Source organism: Dermacentor albipictus, chromosome 5, assembly GCF_038994185.2.
Source record: "Dermacentor albipictus isolate Rhodes 1998 colony chromosome 5, USDA_Dalb.pri_finalv2, whole genome shotgun sequence".
Lineage (NCBI taxonomy): Eukaryota > Metazoa > Arthropoda > Arachnida > Ixodida > Ixodidae > Dermacentor > Dermacentor albipictus.
Genome location: NC_091825.1, coordinates 135,606,891 through 135,630,771, shown reverse-complemented (window position 1 = coordinate 135,630,771; position 23,881 = coordinate 135,606,891). Strand labels below are relative to the sequence as shown.

Genomic DNA, 23,881 nt, shown 5'->3' with positions numbered 1-23,881 from the left:
GTCATTCTCTCTTTATGTTGTTTAAGAAAGTAATGAGAACATCCTACACATTGTTCTCCCGTGTGAGCTGACTGATATAAATGAGGCGTTATTAAATGTTCCTGTACTTGAATAGTCTAGTAAGTGCTTCAGGAGATAGCAAATTTCTTGTGCATCTTGTTATCTGCTGAGCTAGCTTATCTATATACAAAAGTACATATCCTTTTGCAGCCAGTGTGTGGCACTTGAGTCTCTTCTACCTGCGACTGTTTTCTACAATGTTTGTAGGTAATGTGCAAGTTTCAAATACTGAAAAATGTAATGTGGCTTTTACGAGGCAAGCAGAAAGCAAGTTCAATAACTTCTTTCATATTGTTTGTTCCAAACTACCAACCAGTGTGAAATTTACGTATCTGAAAGATGTATTTATCTTCAGTAGTCACCTTGCATAATTTTTACCGTAGGAGCTTTGTATTTGGCACAAATGCACCACTGCAGAACCACCGTTCCAGGTTGCAGTGCTGACCGATTACTCATTTTTTATCTTTGATTCTCTACTGGTGAACTGGGCTCAAGATAACTTTTTTTTGGCCGAGTGCACTGTACTGTAGAATACCACCCTGAAGTTGTATTTTTTTGCCCTAAATTTCTTTGACGTGCTTGCTTTCCATAGATAATCATGTTAAGAAAACAGATTAACGTAAGCAGAGCAGTGATGTACCTTAGAGCCACACTAAAGAGAACAATGAGCTGTACCAGTAAGTTACGCTTCTGCAATACCAAGAAAGCCACTTGTACGATGAGATGAAGCTTTATAAGCCAGAAAAGATATAAAAACAAAACTGTTGTCAATGCCATCTTGAAGGTCCTGCATGAGCTCACCGTGGATTTCAACAGTACATGCTCGGGCCTAGTTAAGTGTTCTTAAGATGGACTACATTGGATTCTAAAGCAGCCAAAGGCTGAACTTGGCAAGTTTTAACAACTCGCTGCGCCACAAAATACTTGGAAATTTGCGACATCATTCGACATCTCAGTGCTGGTGTTACAGTGCGCAGTCCTCCTCTTACCTTAAAATGAATTAAAATAGAGCTTTAAAAGAACATTTTCATCAGTCCAAAGTAATTTAGCGTTTCTATTCGGTGCCACTTTAAGAACTATTGTTCTGCACCTCTAAATGTCTTTTACTGGCACTTGAGAATTGTATTTGATAGCATTTTGAATTATATGTCCCACTCGGTAGTATGGTGCACTCACTCTTGAATTCTTTGGAAGATACTTCCGTACTTTCTTATTCTTGAATAGGAGCTGAGCAAGTTGCATTTGTCGTGGGCACACTCATGCTTGAGAGCATGGCATCAGTTCCATGGTACTTAATGAAATGAAGATGTTCCTACATTCCAGTTTGCAGAGATAGGTTTCTTAATTACCAGGTGCTAGGAGAAACATGGTTAAAAGAGAAAAAAAAGCGGGGCCCCTAATGCTGCTGTAACTCAAAAGGGCATCCTATCATGGGGCACAACATTTGTGTGCTAAATAAATGTATTGCCAATGACTTAGGTACCTTGACTTACGTTGTTAGATAGTTATTGTAAGATTTGTGATGCAATTTAGCAATAAAGCTGTGGGTACTGGTCTAGTTGACGTGTAGAGCAGTGAAACATTTATGCCATACATTGACTTGTGTGTTGCATTGTGTGTGAAATGTGTGCGCTAGCTTTGGTTTCGAGTACCAATCCTTTATAATTGGGTGTGCACTTGGCTGCACTAATCTGTGTCCCCTTGTACAATAGTGTTTGTGTATTGCTAATGTATCGACTTGTATGTCCGGCACATGACAAGAGCGGTCAACACAGAGTAACAGTATTGCTGAAAAGCAAACTTATTTTTTCTAATTTTTGTCAGGTGCTGTAGATAGGCACAAGCAGTGGTGTTCTTCACTGATGTCAAATTATTTCAGCATTCCAGCTAGCGAAGGGCTGTGACCAATTTGTCAGGCCATCTGCTTTTTCTTTAAGCCCTGCCCTTTTGCATGGCCTTTGCAAGATTGGTTTTTGTTTTAAAAATCAGTGCTGTTCATTATAATGAATTGTATAGCTTGGTGTGTGTAAGATATGTGCCTCAAGAATTTCTTCCTCTGCTCCATAAAGTGTACGACAGTGCTGCCATGAACTGAAGTCGAGAGTGTTCTTCAGTAATGCTCGTTTTCGATTACTGCTGTAAAGGGCTGCTTGAGAAATATCACTACATTAGTGCCTTCGAGTAAACAATTAGCGTGGTTAATGAAATAGCTCGGGAATCGCCAAGGAACTTCATTGAAGCTTGGCGTCAACTTCAGTCGAGGGCAGAGCAGTCCTTTACTTTCTGGAGTTGAGACGAAGTGACAAGGACCTTTTACGTGGTGGCATTTGTTTGCTTGTAGTGATGTAATATGCTGTGGCAGATCAAAGCCTAAACAGCAGCTGGTTGCTTCACTCCTTGGAAACGCGGCTTCTACGTAGTCCAGTGAATTGCTGCACGAAATTTTTAAGCCTTAGAACTGATTGTGCATTGCACGCCTTTTATGTGGCTACAGCACTGCTTTAGTTGCGCATTTCCCAACACTGCAAGGAAAATAAAAGCAGGGCACTCCCCCCCCCCCCCTTCTCCCCCCCTTTTTTGTCACAAGAATGCGTACACACTGTGACAATCCTCTGAGCTCAGTATGTATGTAATATAATAGATTTATATATGATAAAAAGATATGTAGGTGACCTGAATGTGTAGCCCTTTCGTACAAATAAATGGTATAACCACTGAATGAAACTAGCGTCTGTCGGTTGTTTTGCTTGGCCCATGCTGCATGCTTGCCATTTGCAGATAGCCTGGTCATCCTTGGGTTATTGCTTTGGCAGTAATGCTTGAATGCACTTACGTTTGCTTTCTTCCCATTTTTTTCTTATTTCTTTTTGCATTAGTGGTAGTGAGTGTAGTTTGTGCAGATACAAAGCACTTGAAAACACCCCCATTAATGTGAAGGAACGCCTTTATGGTGCACCAATCAAGTAACACGGTAAGCAATATTTTTGTTTGCATCGTAGTATCGCACCGCAGCAAATCGTTCAGACTTGTACTACATTGTTCTTGTTCCGCGAGAAACGCTCGAGTACAACACGGGTACGACCAGATCCAGATGTCGAGAGCCGTTATCGCGTTCAGTTATCACTTGACGTGCTTCGCTATTCTTCGCATGTGAAGAGACTTGGCACTCTGTAGCGCTTCCTCCAGTGATTCGGTCATGTGCAACAGGTTTAAAGGGTCCGTCTGCAACACCACTTCTTTGGTTTCGCTGCCATCTCCTTGCTTGAGATGAAACTTGAAGGTAACGAGAGGCGTCACGTGCGACTTGAGACAGCGACTGGCGACCTCGGCCTCCAGTCTCCATTGGAGATGCGAGAAACTCCAGCAGGGAATGGACTTCTCAGACAGCAGCTTGCGTACGTTCCTCTCGTTATCGACGTGGTGTTTCACGAGCTCTTCGCACACAGACTCGGGAAAGCTCAGCAGCAATAGCGATTCTCGTAAGTGTTGTTCGCCGAGCTTCAGCTTCGCGGCCTGGCTGAGAAGGTGGGAAAGGCCCTCAACGGCACCCTGAACGACGTCGTCGTCGACTTGGAGCTTCTGCGCGGCAGAGTGGTACACTTTGGGGTTCACTCCGCGAACGAGGAACTCGTTGGCGATCTTGCAGAACTCCTTTGCCACCGGCTCGTCGACGCTGGTGATAAACTGGAGGTGCTGTTTGTGTTCATCGTCGAGTATGAGTAACATGATGATGTCTGCTGGGTTCACCTGGCGCTGATCACGGCCACACGTAGCAAAAATATTCGTCGAGACGCACGACTAACAAGGAGCGAAGCACGCGTTTGAGCTTCCTTCCATGAACTGCATGTAACAGACGAAACGCCCACAAGCCACAGCAGGACCACAGCGCTAAGCACGAAGCTGCGCACGCACAGAAAAGGTGAAAAAAAAAAAAAACATTCACATGGTAGCCAACAGGATGCTGATACGTCGCGCTACTTGAGCCATTGCACATGCCATTGCAATGGTTGAGCCAGCAGACCTGGATTTCGTGATTTCAGATTTTGTTTTGAGGTAACACAAGGATAACTTTTTCAAGTTCTTTATCGAAGATAGCTCATTACGCAGCAGCCTTTCTTTTATTCAACATACTTTGTTCTAGATGGCGACGCTGTCGCTTTGCATTTCGTTCGCTCTTCCGCGCATGCTCATTGGTCTAAAGTTGCCCGTTGTATGCACGGGGTTCTGTTGTGTGTCGTGCTTTTGTGCTGTTTCTACCAACGAATGTTGGAGAAAACAAGTCTGGAATTTATTCAGCGCTCGAAGAAATGAGGCCTCTCAATCGGGACTTCTCTTTGTCACTGGAAGCTCTAAAATGCCAGGACAAATGTAGTGTGTGACGTGAATTTGTGATGCGGTGGTTGCCATGTTAGTGTCACCTGCAGTGCTGCGGTTGAGGCCGCATCAGACAAGGATTGTTTTCCGATGTATATCCACGTTGTTGTGACTATGGAGAGTTAGACACTGTTTGGTTACTGTCGCCAAAGTATGTCTTGCTGCGGCGCAAGGATCCTTGTCTTGGCGATTTGCATCATTCAACTGGTAAGTTGACCGACCATAGCCTTTCTCGTAATCAGATAAACGCTACGGCCTTATCGTGTAGCCGTGTAAAGGGAGCGCAGGGACTTGCTTGTTCTTGTTATCGACTTTGCTCGTTATGTTTTCTTTGTTTATTTTATTGTGCGCTCACGTTGCGCTGCGTATTCTGAGCGCGAAGAGCCGTCTTTGTGCAGATCGCTACATTCCAACGCCAAGTCTTCGACTTCCTGGGGTACATGTGGGCGCCGATCCTGGCGAACTTTTTCCAGATCATATTCGTCATCTTCGGTTTCTTCGGAACGTACCACTACCGGCCAAGATACGTTGTTGCCGTGAGTGCATTGAAGCATTTTGCCCAACAAGCGCCGGTGTATAGCATCTCGAGATAGCGATGGGAGTATGGATACAATGGGGGTATGAAATTTCCATTGCAGTACATCATCTGGACTCTCTTGTGGATTGGATGGAACCTTTTTGTCATCTGCATTTACATGGAAATCGGCGCCCTGAACAGGGTAAGAGCAACGTGCTGTGAGTCAGCACTTAGAAACCTAAACTAGTACACATGCTAGTGGATGCACTCTAGTAACAAAAGATGCAATGTTTGTATGCATTGTTACTTGTTTGGCATATGGGCTGACTTTATGTGTTCTCAATAATGCTTTCTGTTGAAACACTTCTGTTCATTTGTTGATGTTTATCAAGGTGCGCATTTCGTGCCTGTTTTTGTTTCCTTCGTGCTACGATTAAGATTAAACCTGCGCGCTCAGATTTGTGCACTTGTTGGCCTGCTAAATGGCTGTTAGCAGACGCGGCCAACAATTGGATCGAATTTTACGTCGAGCCCCTTTGCTGTGAAATGACCGTTGCTGTAAAAGCGAAACTGTTGCCTGGTATATCATGTATATGGCATGAGTAATGCTGCAGCAATGAATTCTGCCTCTTAGAAAAATAATGTATGTGTCCTTGTTCACATTTTGGTGCGTGCACGAAAAACTGCCGCAATATTTTATTAGTGTCATGCATGCTTTGTGCTGTGCAGCCACGAGGGTCTCGTGCGCTGTATGAGTGCATCGGCTGATGAAATCTAGTCCTTGCTGCATCACAAATGAATACAGTTAGACTGCAGCACTGCGCCTTCTCTATCTTGTTCGCACGCAGTTTGTTGGGCTGGGACAGACTCCAAGATTAGCAAGGTACGATGTTGGGCTAGTCGGTGCATAGCTGTTGATGTGAGTGGCACAAAGCATAAGCTGGGGAAAGGTAAGATGGACAACAAGAGCTCCTGCATCGACTGCTTGGATGCGCTTGTCCAAAGAGAGCAAACAAAAAATATATGAAACACTGTCACACAGCCGTATCTAAAAACTGAAACTTGCTCTTGCAAAGTGCAACAGAAGTGACACTGATGCGTAAGTGCCCCCCTCTTCTTGGTATAGTATGCTTTTGTTGGCTTTCATGTCATTGGTGTCATGGCTTGTTCTGAGAGTGCTCTCAAACTGCAGTACACCACCTGACAAGCCACAGTAAAAGCGCTGGTGTGAGCTAGTTCCATTCTTAATTGAAAGCACATGTTCTCTTGTTTGGCACTAGACAGATACTAAAGCATAGCACTCACTCATCATCCTTATCTTTAGTGCGATATGTTTTTGCGTACTTCGTTATGAACAAACGAGTCAAGAAAACATCTTGCAGTGTTGACATGCAGCAAAAAGTGCCTTGATTGATGTTTGTTCTCAGGACTCCAGCATTCTGAATATGGGCACTGGAAGCCGGAGTTGGTGGGAGGCAAATGGCTTTGGTTGCGTGGCCATCTTCAACTACAGCTCTTCCGATGACATCTTGGCTGTCACCAGGCCTGTATCGGTGACGGGATGCCTACTTGCATACTACCATGTTGAGTGCATTCAAGCTGGGGTGCAGTGCCTGCTAGCGGTAAGCATGCCACACACCTATCTCTCTTGAAGTTCATGAAACAAGGCAATGCCACATTTTAGGCTGCATAAAGGTTCCTTCAAAACTTACTAGAGAAACATAATGTGCTACTGTCTGTAAGTGTGCACAGGCAATTGAACCAAGGTCAGAATTATGCATATTACAAAGATTTGCCTTTGTAACTTCAACCTTATGGCTTCAAACGGCTATGTTGCTTTGCAAATTGGTCATTTTCAACAAAATATTGTGTTATAAATGCTATAATTTGCAGTTATTATTTTTGTGTACTGAGATTCTTTGCCTTCGTACATTAAGAAACATATGATTGCTTTGAAATTTAGAAAAACAATCAACAATAAGTAATGCCATGAGGACTTCTGAAGGCACAAGCATAAAGATGACAGATTCCACACTAGCTGAATGATCGCAACACAACATCTCCCTCTTTAGTTTTAGTATAAAGCTTTGTTCTAGGCTGGAGATTATGTTTATTATGTAAAATAAATTCAATAGGCATCGTCTCTGTAAACTAAAGGGGCGTTACAATGCCATTGTGCAAAAGGCTTACTCCTTGGGACCAGGGTGCTAACAAGTTAAATGGCACTAAAGCAGAGCTAGAGCAGAAATCCCAAATTTTTCGGCAACTTTAAGCATTTGGAATCACTTTAGGAGAAATGCTGTTCACAAAAAAGCTTTGCTTTTCGGTCTCCAAACTTTCTGCTAAAAATTTTCCCATTGTAAAAGGGCGCAAGAGGGACGCTTGCTTCAAGCATGTTCCTTAAGCACATGAAATATGTAACAGCAAGGTCTCTGCAGCACTTACTGTGATATAAAAAGCAATGCATTGCTTGTCAGTCTCAGCTGTTCGAATTTTTCTGCTGCATCTAAAGCTAAACCATCTATAATAAAGTGTGTATGTATCTCGCAAAAGGCATGTGCTCAAGGCAAGCTTTTCAATAATTACTTTGCTGTTGTCAAATGCGAGCCATAGGTGTATATTGCATTTGCTATACATTATGTGTGTTATGTACCACTACAACTCGAGATCTTGTATCCGTCAATCCCCACTGACTGCTTTCAAAAGAAAGTGAGTCAAGTACCATATTTCTTCCTCATCCCATGTTCCTGCTCTAAGCCAACCAATGACTCTTGATGCCTGTCATTCAGTGTCGGCTGAAGACATTTAGCCAGAAACTATGTTCTCAACGATGTAACTAAGCAAGAAAAACACTATTTCTGGTGTGTTGTCTGTAGGTAGCACTCATCCATAGAGGGTTAACTAGATTGTTTTGATGTCTCTGGAAAACTAAAAGATGGCCCTTGGGTGGTTCAACTTATCAGTGAATATTGTACAGAAGGTGCCACATTTATTTTCTACAGTAGGACACTTGTCACTTGGTAGAACTGTGTAATGTCTTTCAAATGCATTGACAAGCTCTGCATTGTTGGTGCCTGTAAACTTAATTTCATTTGTATTTGCTCTGCAGTTTGTGGGATTTGTTGGAGGCTGCTACCTGATCTACCTTTATACTCAGGAAGATGACTCATGTGAGTTTGAAACATTTTCTCAGTGATATTACATTCACACAACAAACTATTATGACTTCTTAGTTGATGGGCCACCAACATTATAAATCTCAACTTGAAAAAAAAAAAAAGAAGACATAGGTGCACTTATAATGTTTTGTTAGCTGAAAAGGCAGTTCGACATCACTGTGTAGCTATTCATCAAGTATACTGGAAGTATGCATCCAAATGCCATATTTATTTGTATACAAGGTGAAATTTTTTCTCAGAATCTTGCTCCTCAAAGACACCTCGCTCCTTATATACGGTGCTGCAGTGCCATATTTCGGCGATGCAGGTTTTAGATGGCAGCACAAATTGTAGCAACCAATAAACCCTGGCAGGTAAGGCAGTACCATATTTTTGAACATGTAACGCTGACCAAGAATGAAAAAGTTTTTGCTGTAAAGGTTGGGTGCAGGTTGCATATATATATATAAAAAAAACAATGATGACAGTCGATAAGCTCTGCCACGTCATCTGTCATATAAAAAACAAAACCTACCATAAAATTTAAATTTTACCAACTTCTGAGTAGATGGCGCCGCCAGGCTGTAGATGTTTCAGTTCATGAATTATCTCGGGCACAGCCACGGACGTGCGTCGATGGTGAGATGAGTACACTAGAGCACGGCACTTGGAGTATTAAATGTAAGGTCAGATATCTCTAGTCCAGAAAAATTAAGGAGAAAATATTTCTGAAATTGAACAAGATGTGTCATTCTTGTCATGTTTAATTATTTAACAGACAAGATAAAGGTTCATAGAAACGTGGATTGAAGGGACCCAAATTAAACAAGGGATGTCTCTAGAGTGAGTGTTTCAACAAGGGGATTAGTAGGCAAGACCCCTTGTTCAACCATTGTTGATCATCCTTTACTAAACAGTCAGTATTCTTGACCTTATGTTTGATAACTTGCTAAACTAATAAAAGTCTGCTGTCAGACAGTCACTAACACACTTTTTTTTAATATTACTTTTGTGCCTGTCTTCTAATGCCTTAACTGATGCTACATGCGTACATAAAATGGCATTAAGTACCTAATGCTCCCATATAGATAAATTTATTGGCATCTGACTCTCATTTAGTAGTTTGCCGACTCTGCACTCGGCTGCCAAACCTGTATGCTCGCTCTCTCACAATGTTTGTCTTGAACAAGAAAGTTTGATGATAGTAAGAGACAAGTGTATAATGAAAATTCTTAATTTGACGCCATTTAAGCGCCTTTCTATTTGTCAAAAGAGAATAGGGCGCTTTGGAATCACTGTTTAACATTCTGTAGACTACAGGCATCTCTTGAGTCAACCATCCCAGACCTCGGAAAAAACATCACTTGACCACCAAGCTTCTCTTCACAGAAGATGGCATCATCGAAAACGCGAATAAAAGCACTCTTCATAAAAATATCTTTGCCAAGCAGACACCCTTTGTTTAAAATATGGTGGTTTACTTGACGGGCAGAAAGAGAAATTAAAATGTAATAACCATTTAATGTCGCTCTTAGTGCCTTTGTTAATAACAGCACCATATTCTGAAACTTGTGATTCTATCGTCACTTACTCCAAGAATATCGTGTTTTCACTTGTACATACTTTTATAAGCTAAACGTGAACATAAATTCCTTAGAAAAAACAATGTTTGTGCCTGGGTAATTAGTGTAGTCAAACTACAAATGCAACAATGTGAATAACTTTATATGCAGAATAAGAATAATAAAACAGAATGATTATAATCTTCACTGCTGCCTCTTGTTTAGATGGGGTGCGGTTTCACAGCTATGTGGAGCGTATCACAGTGAAGCCGCATTGTAAGGCAAAAGTATGTATTTACAGTACATTCAACAAGTGACCTTAAGCAATGCAGAGCTGTGTGTTGCAATAAAGACACTCTACATGGCTAAATTAATTTATAACATAAACCCCATGTTGCACTGTAGCTTTTTGAACGTCCATTAGGTGTAATACATGGAAAAATAGTAATAGCATTAAAGAAATACATATAGTCTTACTGATAAACTTGGCCACGTGGCGCTGGTATTAGCCTTGCAAGTTGTATACGAGCTCTGTGATTTGGAAATTCTGTTAGAATATCAGATCTCTCTCTACTTTTTCAGTTGATTTCATTGGGGGCTTTGACACTTACTCTGCATATATAACACCGCCAAAGCCGTGTCGCATGCAGAACACAATGTATGTATTCTCTCTTTCTCTCTTCTCTTGTTTCTTGTGCTTGGGATGGGTGTTCTTTCTTGTGCACTTGTGTCGCCTACTAACAACTTACCCTGCTGCACAAAACTAACTTTCAATTGACTTTTCACTGTGTAGTGTTACACCCCTACTCGTGAGCACTCTGGCAAAAGTGAAATGGCTTGGGTATAATATGTATACGCATGGCTCTGGATGATGGCATTGGCATACTAGACACATTTTTACCTGGCGTTCAATATGTTTTTGATACTGAAGCTAAAGAGAAATTTTGCCATTACCGCTCACCAGAAGTGAACCCAGGACATTGAGAACCTGTACGGCACCTGGGCATGACGCCTGAGATTAATGCGCTGCCTCATGTGCTCAATATCTGACTTGCATCACATCTGCTAACGATCAGGTGCCCACTTCGTCTGATCAGGAGCTATTGAACGGCTGTTAATAAAAATAACTTAAATATTGCTAGCCCTGCAGCTTTGGGAAGATTGCTTTGGTAGTATGCAGTTGACGTCCGTTAATTCGACCCTGATGGAACTGGCGGACTTGATTGAATCGTCCATTGGGTCAAATTAAGCAAGATGCAGAAATAACTCGAGAGCACACCACTGATTCTTTTGACACCATCTGCTCTATTCTAACACACCCCTGAATTATATGCACGCACGCTTACAGGCGTCAGATTTTTTAGCAAAAAAAATTGTTGAACAGCGGCGGCCGGATTTCTAAAGTCAGCTCCGCCACTTGTCCTTTGAAGTCAGCTCCAACACAACCTAGGGTGCGCCGGAAATAGGCCTTTTCAACGAGAGATGACATATGTTCAACACATTCACTGTCTCCACAGCTCCGTCGAGACAGATGTTGCCACTATAGGTGTTGCTGTTCGGGTCATTATATGGGTCGGGTGTAAGCGTGCTGACTGTCAAGTTCAAATGATCCGGCGAAGGCCAATTTTAGGATCGAAATAATGAAAGTTTGGGCCCATAGAAATGCATGAGTGCCAGCTGGGACCTTCAGTGAAGATCAAATTAACTGACAAATTAAGGTAACTGGAGTCGAATTAATGAATTTCACTACTAACTACTACTATACTAGTGTACAGGATACTACTAACTCATAACCATTTTATCAACAAAATGAAATTTTGTTTCCGTTAACCCTTTACACTGCAACTACAAGAATATGTGTGTTTGCGTTCATAAAAGGAATGTTCAGGTTGAACATCATTTAGTTTTTTTCTTAAGAGAGAGGTAGGCAAACACATCATTGAGCACTTGCAGGTACAGTGCAGACTGCCTTTGTGCCATCGACTAGATGTTGCTGTGTCTAGACACCTTGCCTTTGAACAATCAACGCCTGATTCGTCAAATTATCGCTATTTGCATTGTACTGTCTTCGGAATCTATGGCTGATGTGGTAGTGCACATGTTCTTTGAGCAGGTGTTTTTGGATAAGCAAGACACAACCACCACGTTCACTTGATTCTGAAGCCAACTTTTCGCCGACGAAGGTTAACTAAAATATGACGTTCGCGTTGGAATTGAGTATGAAATGAAAACCGCAATGGATGGTGTCTGAATCTTATGCTCCAATCTTGGAAGGCCAGGCTTTGACACCACCTTTGAACTCGTCATCATTGGATAGCACTTTCCGAGACGCCTTGTAAATTATATTGCACATTGCCTCAAACCTTCTCAAATTTAATTAGAATTCAGGTAATTAGTTACGATTACATAACACATTCACTTCCGATATAATGTCAGATGAATGTGGAACTATATGAAGGTGGTTTAATGGTATTCTTCTCGCCAGCTTTCCAGTAAATTGACATTAACTTTATATAGGCCATTATGTTGTCACAGACAATGGAAAGCAACCATGAAGTGCTTTTTGAATACCACAAAATGACATGAAAATCTACGATGTAGCGTCAACATGGCAAACTACCCCACCAGGCTGCTTCATCATCTCTGTGTTAATGAAAAAAAGAAAGTAGTTTATACCATTTGAAATATGAGGAGACAACAACTTTGTATGTGTATGTAGAGGTGCTGCTTCTGGTATCCAACGATGGCATTTAAACAAAAGATGAGTTTCTCACTTGCTTAACATAACATCTGGGGAGGAGAACATGCTTTAAATGTGTTAAGGCCCCTGGACTGTAGTATCAAGTGGATATAGCTGATATACAAATCAGGCACTTGCAGCAACCTCAGATTTTTATTTTTATTTTTTCCAATTGAGAATGTATCAGAATTTTTTCTCTTACAATGAAACTCTGGTGAGGGAACAAGCAAAGGTATTGCACTTCTGCATTCATTGAAGTCTGATAATAAAAGTATGTTTTGCAATCAAGTGTGCATTGCAGTAAAGTAAATTTGCATCTGGTTATGTCTTTTTTGCCGTCTTGTCTAAGGTGGGCGCTTCTGTCAAATCTGCAGTTAATGAACCAGCTAGCTGAGCAACTCGTTAGAGTAGATATGATATATTTCAAACATTCTGGGTGCAGGCTGGGCCTTCGTCCCAGTAACCAGCTCAGGTTTGTCGGAAGAAAGGCCAAGCGCTGCAACAGAAATGGCAGAAATGCATACTTGTCTATTTCTCCAGCCTTCATCAGTGCAGATAATAGCTTCAGGCTATTCTTGCACACAAAAATGATTGATTTGCCTACAAACATGGCATATTGAAGTGATGTGATTACAGTACTGCAGAGCGTCCTTTTATGATATGAGAGGCAAGAAGGAAAGATAAAGGACACTAGAAAGGTGTACAGAAATGCGTGAAAGGCATGTCCTATATACTGCCTTTTCTGTCCCTTGTAGTTTTGCTGTGTGTAAGGATATCAGCTAGCCAAATAAACAGGTTCTTGCACGCCCTGATATTTCTAAGCTTTCGTGAGAAAATTTAGTTAGCCAACCTTTTTTTGTGTTGTTTTTTCAACACTGCTCATCCCATTTCCTTGCTACTACAGTTGCACCCAGAAGAAGAAACAGCAAAAGAAAACCACTGAACAGCCTGCCTTATAGCATCGAGTTCCGTACCGACCCTCCTGCCACAGATGGTGGCGGTCCCTCCATGGGCTCGGGATTGGGCCGCGCACCCATGACCCCCCGCCGAGTGAAGCGACGATCAACGCGGTCCAAGCGGTCGACCGGCCAGGCACAGTACCAGAATCCCGTGACACGTCTGCTCGATCGGTCTCTAGACACGTCAAGCAATGACAGCTATGCCCACTTTGGCGGTCAGTGCAACCCAGTTTACCTGGGGTCCCGCACCAGCCTCCACTCGCTGTATGGAAAGGCCAACCCCAACCTCAGCGGGCCTCTTCGAACAACCCACCAGCATGATGCAGCCACGGGGCTGCCTTCTACAAGGCACTCTACAAGGGGGCGCCACCAGCCCTATGTGGACAGCTCTGAGACAATGATATGAGTTTTGAACAGTATGTGCACATTGTACGAGCAAAGAAGTGTATGCATGTAGAGTTGTGCTCTCTACTGAGAGCCTAACTTGGTTCCTTTCTGCTCGGTCTTTGGGTCGCAGTGCTTGATCACTCCTACAACCTTTCATATGCACATTGGCAAGCAATATAAAATTAATATCTAGATATTGATATGTAGGATAGAGCATTCAGGCTTCAACTTGTAACCTGAAGGTCAGCAGAAGATAGGATATCCTAGGCTTACACATAGTGATTGCTTGAAGATAATTAGTAAGCCTTAAATTTGTGATGGAATCGGGTTTTGGACCTCATAGTGCTCACTAGTGTGCAGTCCTTGTTCTCATGTGTGTTTGTTTGGGTTTGTAAGTCGTACTTCACTGAAATGCAGCTCTTAGTACTGTTGCTATGCTGCTAGAATGCCTTTCAGAGAGCGAAATGTTGTTGCAAATCAGCTATGCTGTGCTCACATTGGATAAAATTCTCCCCGAGTTGAAGTTATGTCAGCAGGAGCAAAAATATAGATCAGAATGTTTTTGTTTTAACCATTTATTGCCATAAACATCTGCCTACTGTGCAGCCATATTTATCAGAAACATTTCATGCATTCTGCACACTGCAATGAGACGTCCCAGAGCACAAACGTGTCCTACCATGAAACATAATATTTTCTTTTCTTTTTCCTGCTGTATTTCTTATAGTAGCAAAGTCTTGACTCTGTCATACGTTTCATTCTGATTTCTACAAATAGCACACTGCTTTCTAACTATGCTCAGCATTCTCATGTGTAAACTGTGCAGTGTCATTTACTCTCTTTTGCATAATTGGACTTTTGGTCAAGCCTTTGCAGGTCGTTTGGAAGTACCGTATTTACTTGCATAATGATTACACTCGTGTAATGATCGCACCCCTGAATTTTGTCGCCAAAATTCGATTTTCTTCCTTTCCCCTGTAACGATCGCACCCCAAACTTGCCACAGCGATATTTCGTGTGCCACGTCTAGCTAATTATGATCGCGCTTACCATCTGTCCAATGCTATGCGAACGACTTCCAAGACATACCAAGTGGTCTGCACGCACCGAACATTCTTAAGCAGGTGCCCCATTTTATTCCTTTCATCACTTTCTGCACTTCCATGAAAAAAAAGCTACAACCAAACTTGCTTTGCCTTTATTATTTGTAGGCTTTATAACGGTTGTGGTCAACAACAACAACAAAAAAGGCGCTTTTCGATTCTTGTCTGCACTCGTGGGCACGCAACAAATCGCGAGCGGCAGCAATAGCAGCCACATTTACAGTGATACGTTAGAACTGTACCCTATTGATACGCCAACGCTTGTAATACAGCTAAGATATTCGCTCACCCTTAGCAAAAGCGTGCCGTGTTAGGATAGTAGTGAAGACAAATGCCGGAGTTTCCGCAGCATGCCCGCCATGGGTTTTTGTCACTGCCAGCTAAGCGTGCCCATCTCTGTTTCTGTTCCCTTAAAGTGGTCCATGGCTACGTTATTGCCGTAAACTTACCGATAGTATCAATATTATTCATTACTGATACGGAAGAAACTGTTTCAATGCGCGTAATATACTCGCGAGAAGAAAAAAAAATTCGCGTACGGATTGCTCCGCCGGTCGCCATTTTTGTTTTGGTGTTTCCCGCACTGTGACAGCGGTAGCCGCCTATTGTCATCCCACAGCAAACGCGGGATGAAAAAAAAAAAATGTTTTCTTTTTGCTAACTCGCGTTATGATCGTACCCCTGAGTTTGCGTCAATTTATTTGACAAAGAAGTGCAATCATTATGCGAGCAAATACGGTAGTATGACAGCGATGCTGCAGGTGTGCGTGTCCTAACAGTCATATTGTGCCCCATTACATTTTCATCAAAAGAAGGCTGTTGGAGGGTCCATGAAACACGAGAACATTTAATCAATCTGCCCAATCTGTAGACCATAGGGTCATAACTTAAAAACTTGTAAAGCCATTGTGGTGAGTCTCAAGCAACACGCTGCTCTTATTGGAAAACAAAGTTTAGAGGGCATTTGCCTAAAAAAATACATTCGTTTGCCTGAGAATGTCTGGGCATAATGTTGCAAGCACAAAACAAAAAGTGCAATTCTTTTTTCCAAGCAGGAAGGTGGAACTTTTAATCCACAATTTCCTGTCATTTGCTTTGTTCATGCAATTTTCATGCTGATACACAGTCAGCTCATGGTAATTCAAGCCCATAAAGTTCAAAGTACTGGTTTATCTAAACAAATCTTGGACTTTGGCTGGTCTGCTCTCTTTTCAGTTAATTTTGAGGGTGCTCAGTCAAAGCGGGACTTTCAGTCAATTCGAACATTCTTGCTTCCCATGGACAGAGCGGCATGACTGGGTACCACTGATGAAAGTACATGAATAAGTCATGAATAGTCTAAACATGCTTCCATTTGATATTCATGCTGTGTGTTGGCAGCCATGGTTGCATGTCCACGGCAATAGAGTCTGTGTAGCACTTGTAAGTGTTCTGGTCGTATATATGCATGAACACAAGTAGTTGTGCATCATTGTTTCATCTAACAACTAGTAGTTCTGTTTCAAACTGAATTTTCTTTGAACTGCCAAATTTTTTTGCAAGGTCCTCAGTGTATAAGAGTTTAAATCAACATGAGTCAGTTGTAATTGGTTAATCTATCCTGAATCATATTTGTTTTTGATGATTACTCAAAGCTGCAGAACATTACAGCTGGTTTTTTAAACATATGTGTTGCTTATTGTCATGCCATTTTTGGGTAAATCGACTTTTAATTGCTGTAATTGTTGATTGTTTGGAGCAGGATGTCGATAATATTTGCAAGCATTTGCTTTCTTTGCAGTCTCTATCTCATTCTGAGTTATTTCAGTTTCTTCTATGTGTCAAACTTGGGCTTTACTCTAACTGGTTTACCGTAAACCTCACATATGGTGAGGCTTTAGATCCACTGTGAAATCAGCGGGCACATTTGCAACATGCATGTGAAGAGGCATAGAACTTTTAGCAATGCATTGAGAGACATGAAACACTTAGTTTTAATGAATGTATATAGAACGGCTGGAGCAAAACAGTGTTCTCATTTAATTTTTAAGAGTGGATGTTTTTAATTGTACTGAATAGCAAACTGCAGCTATTAGTTGACTTTTTCTTGCTTTATATTTATGACATGGTCTCAAGAATCTTCATGGACCTTTACTCCTTAGCTTTCTTTTTTTTTAATAGTTATGAGCAAATGAGCAGCTGCATACATGAAAACCATTTACCTTTATCTGTCTTCTTTGATGTCTGGGATTGAATATCCCTGTTTTATGAAATCTTTCTGGGCATTGCAGTGGCTGCTGTCTATTTCTATGCAGCCAATGCCTAAATTTTCTATTAATTAATTGACAACATTGTTTATCTATGTGTCCTTTTCTTTTTGTTGTTGGCATTCTGCTAGTTCCTACTTGTTTTCTTGTGCAATCATTAACGCAACCTTCTATGACTCTAAGACAAAGTGGGCTCTCATGATGGTGTTGAGTGAATCCTGACATTAGCTCACACAGCCTTTGCATTATTTGTGTGTCCTCCTTCCGTGCTGCTTGCAACTTCAGAAAAGACTGTCTTCCTCAGTCTTCCAAGAACCAAAGACGATGGTACTCTAGCATTGTGTCTGTTGTTTTTCTCCCTTAGTGCATTTGTCTGACTGCATCTTGTATATAGTTAGCTGTGTGGCCATCAAAATCCTTGTGTCGCTGTTGGGTGTGCCATCATGTACATTTTGTTCCTGTAAAGCTGTACTCATCCTGTATTATTCCTTTTTCCACAAGCGGGTGATAATAGTGACGCGGTACTTGGGACACCAGTATCGCCAGGTATCGCAAATCAAAAGGTGACGTTGTAATCAGTGCATGAATTGGAGAAGTCAGATGCTGCTTCAATGAGCTGCTCACAGTGGTTCTTCTTGAATAGACATAGGTTTAGGTCTGCAGACACTGCCTCACATGTAAAACTTGAGGATGCTCACCTCGTGGATCTGCCTTGGTGTGACTTACTTAGAGACCAGAAAAATTAGTATGTGAATTTGAGAGCAGTTGTTACACTTTGCTGCTGATGGGTTAAAATAATCAGAATCTTGCTTAGCGAATAGTCCGTTGCTTTTGCTTAGTGCAGACCATTGCTTTTGTGATGAGCCATTGCGCCAATGACTTTAAGGTAGCGGAAAGAAATTGAGAGGACTCTTATGTCATTGGATGAACTTCACTCATGGATTCACTTTGATTGGGCCTTTCCTTGGCACTAGAAACCTGTTTGACAATGATTTGTTTGCCAGGCCTCTCTTTGAGGTCACCTTTCAGTGTTACCATTTCTAATTTTGTGTCCCTTAACACCAAGTGGTCATGGATGCTGCATTGTCAGAAAAAGTTCGACATATTTGCTGTTGTGAAGTTCTTTTCCATTTGGCAGTGGTTTTGTCGATCCAAATTAAATTGTGTTTTGGGCAGCATTCGAAAATCCTGTGCCATGTTCAAAGATTGACAGGATGAACATACATTTGCAATGTGTTTGCAGTATGTCTTTATCAGCTTTCGGGCATATTAGACTTTTTCTTTACAATGGTCTTTCAAGGTGCATATTGCAGACAAGAGAGCATTGAAGCCAGTGATTTATGTCACCTTATAAGTAATAGCAAGATCAAATTGTTCACACAATGTGTGTGGCTATACTCGTGGACAACTTTCTGTGGCTTTGAAAGGAAAGCTACAGAGGCAAATCACGCACAAGTGAGAGTGCTTCTGAAGAGAGTCCTGCGTTCTCATTCACGTTAGTTTAAGCTGGAGAGAAGGAAATATAAACGCCGTATTAGCAACAATTAAATAAACCACACCACTGAATGTAAAAGTTTACTTATTTTGCTGCTTTTCCATTCCGTGTCTGAGCAAACGCAAAACTGTCGCACACGGAAGCTGCATTGATTCATCATCTGTTTCGAGCAACCAAAAGTGTTGTCAAACTCTGCCGGTCTATTCGGGACAGTAACATGTGTGCTGCAGCCACGCTTTCCCTTCATAGCCACAGAAAGTTGTCCGCAGGTATAGTTGGGGGAAGCAAAAGAAACTAAATGACAGAAAAATCCAGTTGACACAATAAGGGGTATTTCATTCTGCCTATGGCATTTGCACTACAGATATGTTCTGTTGTGAGTTAGTGACATGTTGGGTGGCATTTTAATCTGTATGAAATACAGTCAAACCTTAATGTAATGAAGTTGCAGTTGAAACAAGCTTTCAAAATTCAGAACAAGAGCATGTGCAAAAATAGGCGCTGGCTTGTTGCAACCGCAAGTAATATATTGCTGTGCAAATTTTGTGAAAGCTCATGGATTGTGTCGGCACTCGAAAGACTTGTTTTTGTTAGTCATTTGAGTTATCTGTTCGGAATGCTGCATTTGTGAATTACACTTGCAAATTTTTAGCTCTTTACTGGTAGCTTGCTTATTTCTAGCTGTGAACAAACAAACATTTGCTTAATATAACCAATCACCCTCAAACTGTGCTCTGCATTTTTACTCTTATCTTAGCACAACCAAATATTTTAAAAAAGAATGGTACTTCAAGAAAGCCATGAAGCATAAAATAAAGCATTGCCAAACAAATTTTACATTTAATTTAAATCAACAATTCATTATATCAAGGTTCAACTGTAATATGGGGTTCTTGTTTCGACTGGTGGCCTCCTTAAAGCACTTCGTTGTCCTCTACCTGTCCTGTGCAGAATGTGCAAAAGGATTTGTGCCGATTATGTTTTAAGGGCAGCTGCTTTTTGACACTTAAGTGGTGGTTGCTGGCATTCCTGCTTTGGTGTTGCGGCCCATTCACACTGTAATGTTGCGTGTGACTGGAGCTGAGGTACTTGAGACTATGTTAAGCTCATTTTCATCAGCACGGAGGTTGGTGTCTAGCGTGTTTGTTTGTGGTTTGTGCTGAAACTGTTGCAGACTCCGTGTGCTTTCATGTAAATAATTCCTGGTTGACCTGTCTGTGTGAAAAGCGTTTTGAAGCGAGCACTTATTTATTTAGAACCACATATGTTGAGGCTTCATGCGAGCCTCTCAACCATGTTTGTCACCCTTGTACAACTTGGCACAGTGATGAGGTTTTGAGAAGCTGTTGCTCAAAGGGCCAAACGAATTGCGTAGGCCGTTATTTGTAAAAGACTTTGGAAATTGTTGATAAGAGAAATCATAATGCTAGTTATGTAATAGCATGTGGGATTTCCCAAAGCTTTTAGAATGCAGAAGTTATTGTGAGTGATAATGGTTCTGTCGTGTTACAAAGTGAAGAGCTTAATTGCATTTGCATTTCGTGTACATTGAAGTGTTTCAGAGGAATTGCTCGCCGTGAGAACACAAATAGCATCTTGCTTGTGGCCATGTGACATAATGATCTCAGTAGCAGTGCAAGATTGATTGACTGCTAAAAGGTATTTGTATAGTTGTTGAAAATGATGAACCATTGCCAATGTATGCATAGTGGAGAAGTTTTTTGCCATGACTAATACAGTTTTTCATACTCTTTATACACCTGTAACTAGACATTACATAAAATTTGAAGCTAGTAGATGAGTTATTGCTCCTTGGTGAACTTTGTCAATAAAAAAACATTCCATAGCCTTAAGAGCAAGCTTTACTTAAGGCCCTGTATATTAAAAGTGCATGTGAAATGCTGAAGTGATGCTTCGGGCTTAGCCAGTACGGATGAAATTTGTGGCATTCGAGATGAAAATTGACTGTTCAGTGACCCAACCTTATCTTTAATTAAAAGAAAGAAAGGTGCAAATTGTTGAGTTAAAAGAAATATAAACAGCAAATTTATAACTCTTGCATTTGCAACAAAGATTGCAGTTCTCTAAGCAGCAACTGATGGAGCAAACACACGCTATCCGGTGTAGGCAAAAGTGGTATTGCAGGCATCAATGGAATAATTGTACCACTGTTCTGGGTAGGGTTATTGCAAGACTCTCGTAAATAAACTAAAATTACCTTATAAGCAGCTGGCTAGCACTTAGATTTTGATGGGTGCTTTTGTTACAGTTAGAGCTCTAGCATACTTTTTCTTAAAATTTCGTTACCTTCGAGGGTCCGAATAAGCTGATTTGCAAGCATGTATCACTGTAATTTACTTCTCTTAATTGTGGTAGATTTTATTCATATTTGTTGGAAGTTTTGCTTTATGAGTGCATTTTTATCTCTAATAAATGCTTAAACAAAGAAAGCTTCAGGAGACCTTTTTTTCTTTTTTTTTTAAGACGTGCTTACCTGTCTGAGGTAAATCCAGCAGGTCAATATATCTAGTGCATCTCAATTTGGGCTGCTCACAAAACCATTTTGTGTCGCTTTGAAAGGACTTCTGTAAATTCTTGCATCCCAGTAACAAACCTAGTGCCATTATACATAATAATCTGTTAACTTGACAGAAGTCTGTCGCTGAATGGCTTTAATGTACTTTCATATTTCGTTTTAGTGTGTGTGTGTGTTATGATGGCAGAAAGGTGTAAAGTGTTGCTTTTGTTCACTGCCAGTTTGTAAGGAAAGCACCTTGTATAAATAAAAAAAAGAAGTACTTTATTTTGAACCCAAGACTCGGCACAATTTCGTCATGAGTAAATAGCGAAAATGATGAGAATGATTGACAGCATCAGCGCTATCGATGCGTTTCGTTGGGCGGCGTGGGCTTTGTTTTTCTCGTAGTTTCGGTTTCGTGCGCCGGGGATTTTCAAGTAGGTAAGGTTAATTACAATTTACAAATGCATCATTCCCAATTTAAAAACAAAATAAACCATGTGTTTGTGCCTGGGCAGGTTTTCTTGCATTGGGACAGACTATCGTGTAGTCGGTTGCGTCGTATATCTGTTGCCAGTTATCAATAACATCGTTTTAAATCGTAAGTTGGCAGGTGGCGCGTCGGTTACAGTCGTGGTTCACTTGGTTTACTAACGTGCGCGCGTGGTTATTGAAAGTGCTCGTGTGCACCTTCGTGTATTCGAGACTTGGCTGGCTTGGTGATGTCCCGACGAATTGCACTCTCGGACGCCCAGCTTGAACGACGGCTCGTAGCTGTGCGGAGCACGCGGGTAAGTGTGACTACTGACATGCATGTCTATGTCCCCTTGTGTCTGTGTTTACAACGCGCTTCGCTCTCCTTGCCAGTCGACTGCATCGTTTGCGAATACGGTGATTTAAACACGACTGCTTTCCCAGGATTTCGTTTTAGAGTAAAGATATCAAGGTTCTGCATCGCTAGACGGCTGCATGGGGCCTTCATGAACCTGGGACCGCTTATTTGTTATTGTTTCGAGGAGCCGCCGATGTCGCGCGCGTGTTTGAAGACCGCTAACTTGTGGCACCGCCTTGCGTGCTGCTGCCACTGCAATGCACTACTGTCATGGCTTTGTTCTTTAGTGTAGTAAAGTCTGAAGCATCGCCGTGGCTACTGTGACCTCGTTGTGTTTGTGCGTTGACATAAACGTAGCTTTGAGCGTCGGTACACGACACGACGTCGGGTTCAGTCAACGTTAGGTTGTCATATGGGTGTCTCGGACAGTAAACAACAATCCAGGCGTTAACGTTTGTGGTCAGTGTTAAGTGGAGGACGAAGTTACCGCCCGTTTCCGTTCATCACAGATTTTTAATTGGGTTCCCCGAACACCAAAGCCACTTGCCGCAGATGAATTATGCTTACGCGCAATGATGTGCGTGAACCGTATTGTATACCCTTGCAATTTTTAATAATATCACGCAGTCGTCGACCGCACGGCGTGTAAGCGGCCTTGTGTTGAGAGGCGGCAGGATCGCCGACAGTATAGGCGCTTGCGCGCAGGGCGACCTTCAAATCTAATTTATTTTGCTGCGGTGTTCGCGTCAGGAGTACTCCTCGCCGCTGCAAGGCCGCTGACAAGCGGTAAGGTCAACGCTCGCACGATAAATTGTTAAGCAATTGCAAGGGTACCACTTTACATCTGGCATGGGAGTAAACGTGAGCATCGAAGCTCGAAGTTGCCACAGAGATCGCTGATGACATTTCCTCAGTGAGAGAAGTTTCGGTATACTGTTGTGCCGCATTCACGGGGACCAGTACTTCGTAAGCTCGGCTACGCATACGCACGACTTGCGGTGTCATCTCCTAAACTGGTGGAATCATCGAAGCCAAATTTTTTTAAAAAAAATTGTTATTGTAATGAGCATCGCTGTTCTTTTGCTCGCAGGGAGCGGAGCGCAGCTGCGTGTGCAATCGGCCCGTCGCCTACGTGACGTGTCAGACCTGCGGCACCACCGTTATGAGCAGAGTGCAGAAGGCGTGCGTCGAACATCCTGCGGTCATACACTTGATGGACATGGAAAAGTGCCCCAAGTGCTTCTCGAGCAGCCTCATCGAAAAGTATCCAAGCGGCAGCGCGCGTCAGAACTAAGATCAGAGAGACGCCAAGTCCTCGGTGTTGTCCAACGCGCGCCTCTCAAGCTTAGTGCTGCGGTCCTGTTGTGGTTATCTCCTGTTCATTATTTACCTCCGCTGTTTACTTGCGTACCTGACAGCTTGACCAAGGCTCGTCATTTTGGACATGTTGCTTTTCTTATGAATAACACGACTCTCCCCGCGCTCGACGTCCGTCCGGAGAGTGGTTCTTAGTTTAACAGTGGCTCTTTTAGTTTCATTTGTTCCCGTGCGTCCCGGCACACGTGAATGGAAATAAACGGGAGTTGAAGGAATGGCGGCGAAGAGCACATCTTGGCCTCTGTTGTCCGGCCCACGAGCAGGTGCACTTGCTTCTCGCTCAAGAATTGTTTCTGTTGGCCGCTGCTTGATACGCGATGTTCTTTGGTTGCCCAGCTTCAGTGTTTGGTGTTCGGTCGGCCGTTCACTGAAACATGAAAAACACATATTGACACTGAAAAGGTGCAGCATCGCAACAGCGTCCACCGAAAGAATATCGCGGTTTTTAAAGCAAAGCCTTGTCTTGTCTCGCCAAATAGCTCATATATAAGTATAATCGTAGCCCCGTCAGTACTAGCCATTCGTATGTGTCTGTGGCTTATGTGCAGGATTA

The 23,881-nt window shown here is 42.1% G+C and overlaps 3 protein-coding genes across 5 annotated transcripts in view; 1 reads left to right on the top strand and 2 right to left on the bottom strand.

Annotated features, from left to right (window-relative positions):
• Positions 1–2,986: 2,986 nt before the first annotated feature.
• LOC135909250 (COMM domain-containing protein 2) lies at positions 2,987–3,951 on the bottom strand. The gene has a single exon (XM_065441132.1). It carries the CDS (start codon positions 3,784–3,786, stop codon positions 3,181–3,183), a length of 606 nt encoding a protein of 201 aa, XP_065297204.1. The 5' UTR covers positions 3,787–3,951; the 3' UTR covers positions 2,987–3,180.
• On the top strand, positions 3,840–23,558 carry NKAIN (Sodium/potassium-transporting ATPase subunit beta-1-interacting protein). Of its 2 annotated transcripts, none has more exons than XM_065441131.1 (7): positions 3,840–3,979; positions 4,833–4,970; positions 5,073–5,153; positions 6,379–6,573; positions 8,061–8,121; positions 13,316–21,910; positions 23,042–23,558. In XM_065441131.1, the coding sequence occupies exons 2-6, from the start codon at positions 4,875–4,877 to the stop codon at positions 13,774–13,776; spliced, it is 894 nt and encodes a 297-aa protein (XP_065297203.1). In that variant the 5' UTR covers positions 3,840–3,979; positions 4,833–4,874; the 3' UTR covers positions 13,777–21,910; positions 23,042–23,558. The 2 variants fall into 2 exon arrangements, with proteins under 2 accessions (XP_065297203.1, XP_065297202.1); XM_065441130.1 differs by lacking the exon at positions 3,840–3,979 and adding an exon at positions 4,245–4,641.
• Positions 23,559–23,562: 4 nt separating this feature from the next.
• Positions 23,563–23,881, bottom strand: part of LOC135909248 (atrial natriuretic peptide-converting enzyme-like) — a 33,206-nt gene continuing 32,887 nt past the window's right edge. For both annotated transcript variants that reach the window (XM_065441129.1, XM_065441128.1), the window contains exon 10: positions 23,563–23,695. In XM_065441129.1, the coding sequence (XP_065297201.1) occupies positions 23,667–23,695 (29 nt within the window). In that variant the 3' untranslated portion in view covers positions 23,563–23,666. The remainder of the gene's footprint in view (positions 23,696–23,881) is intronic.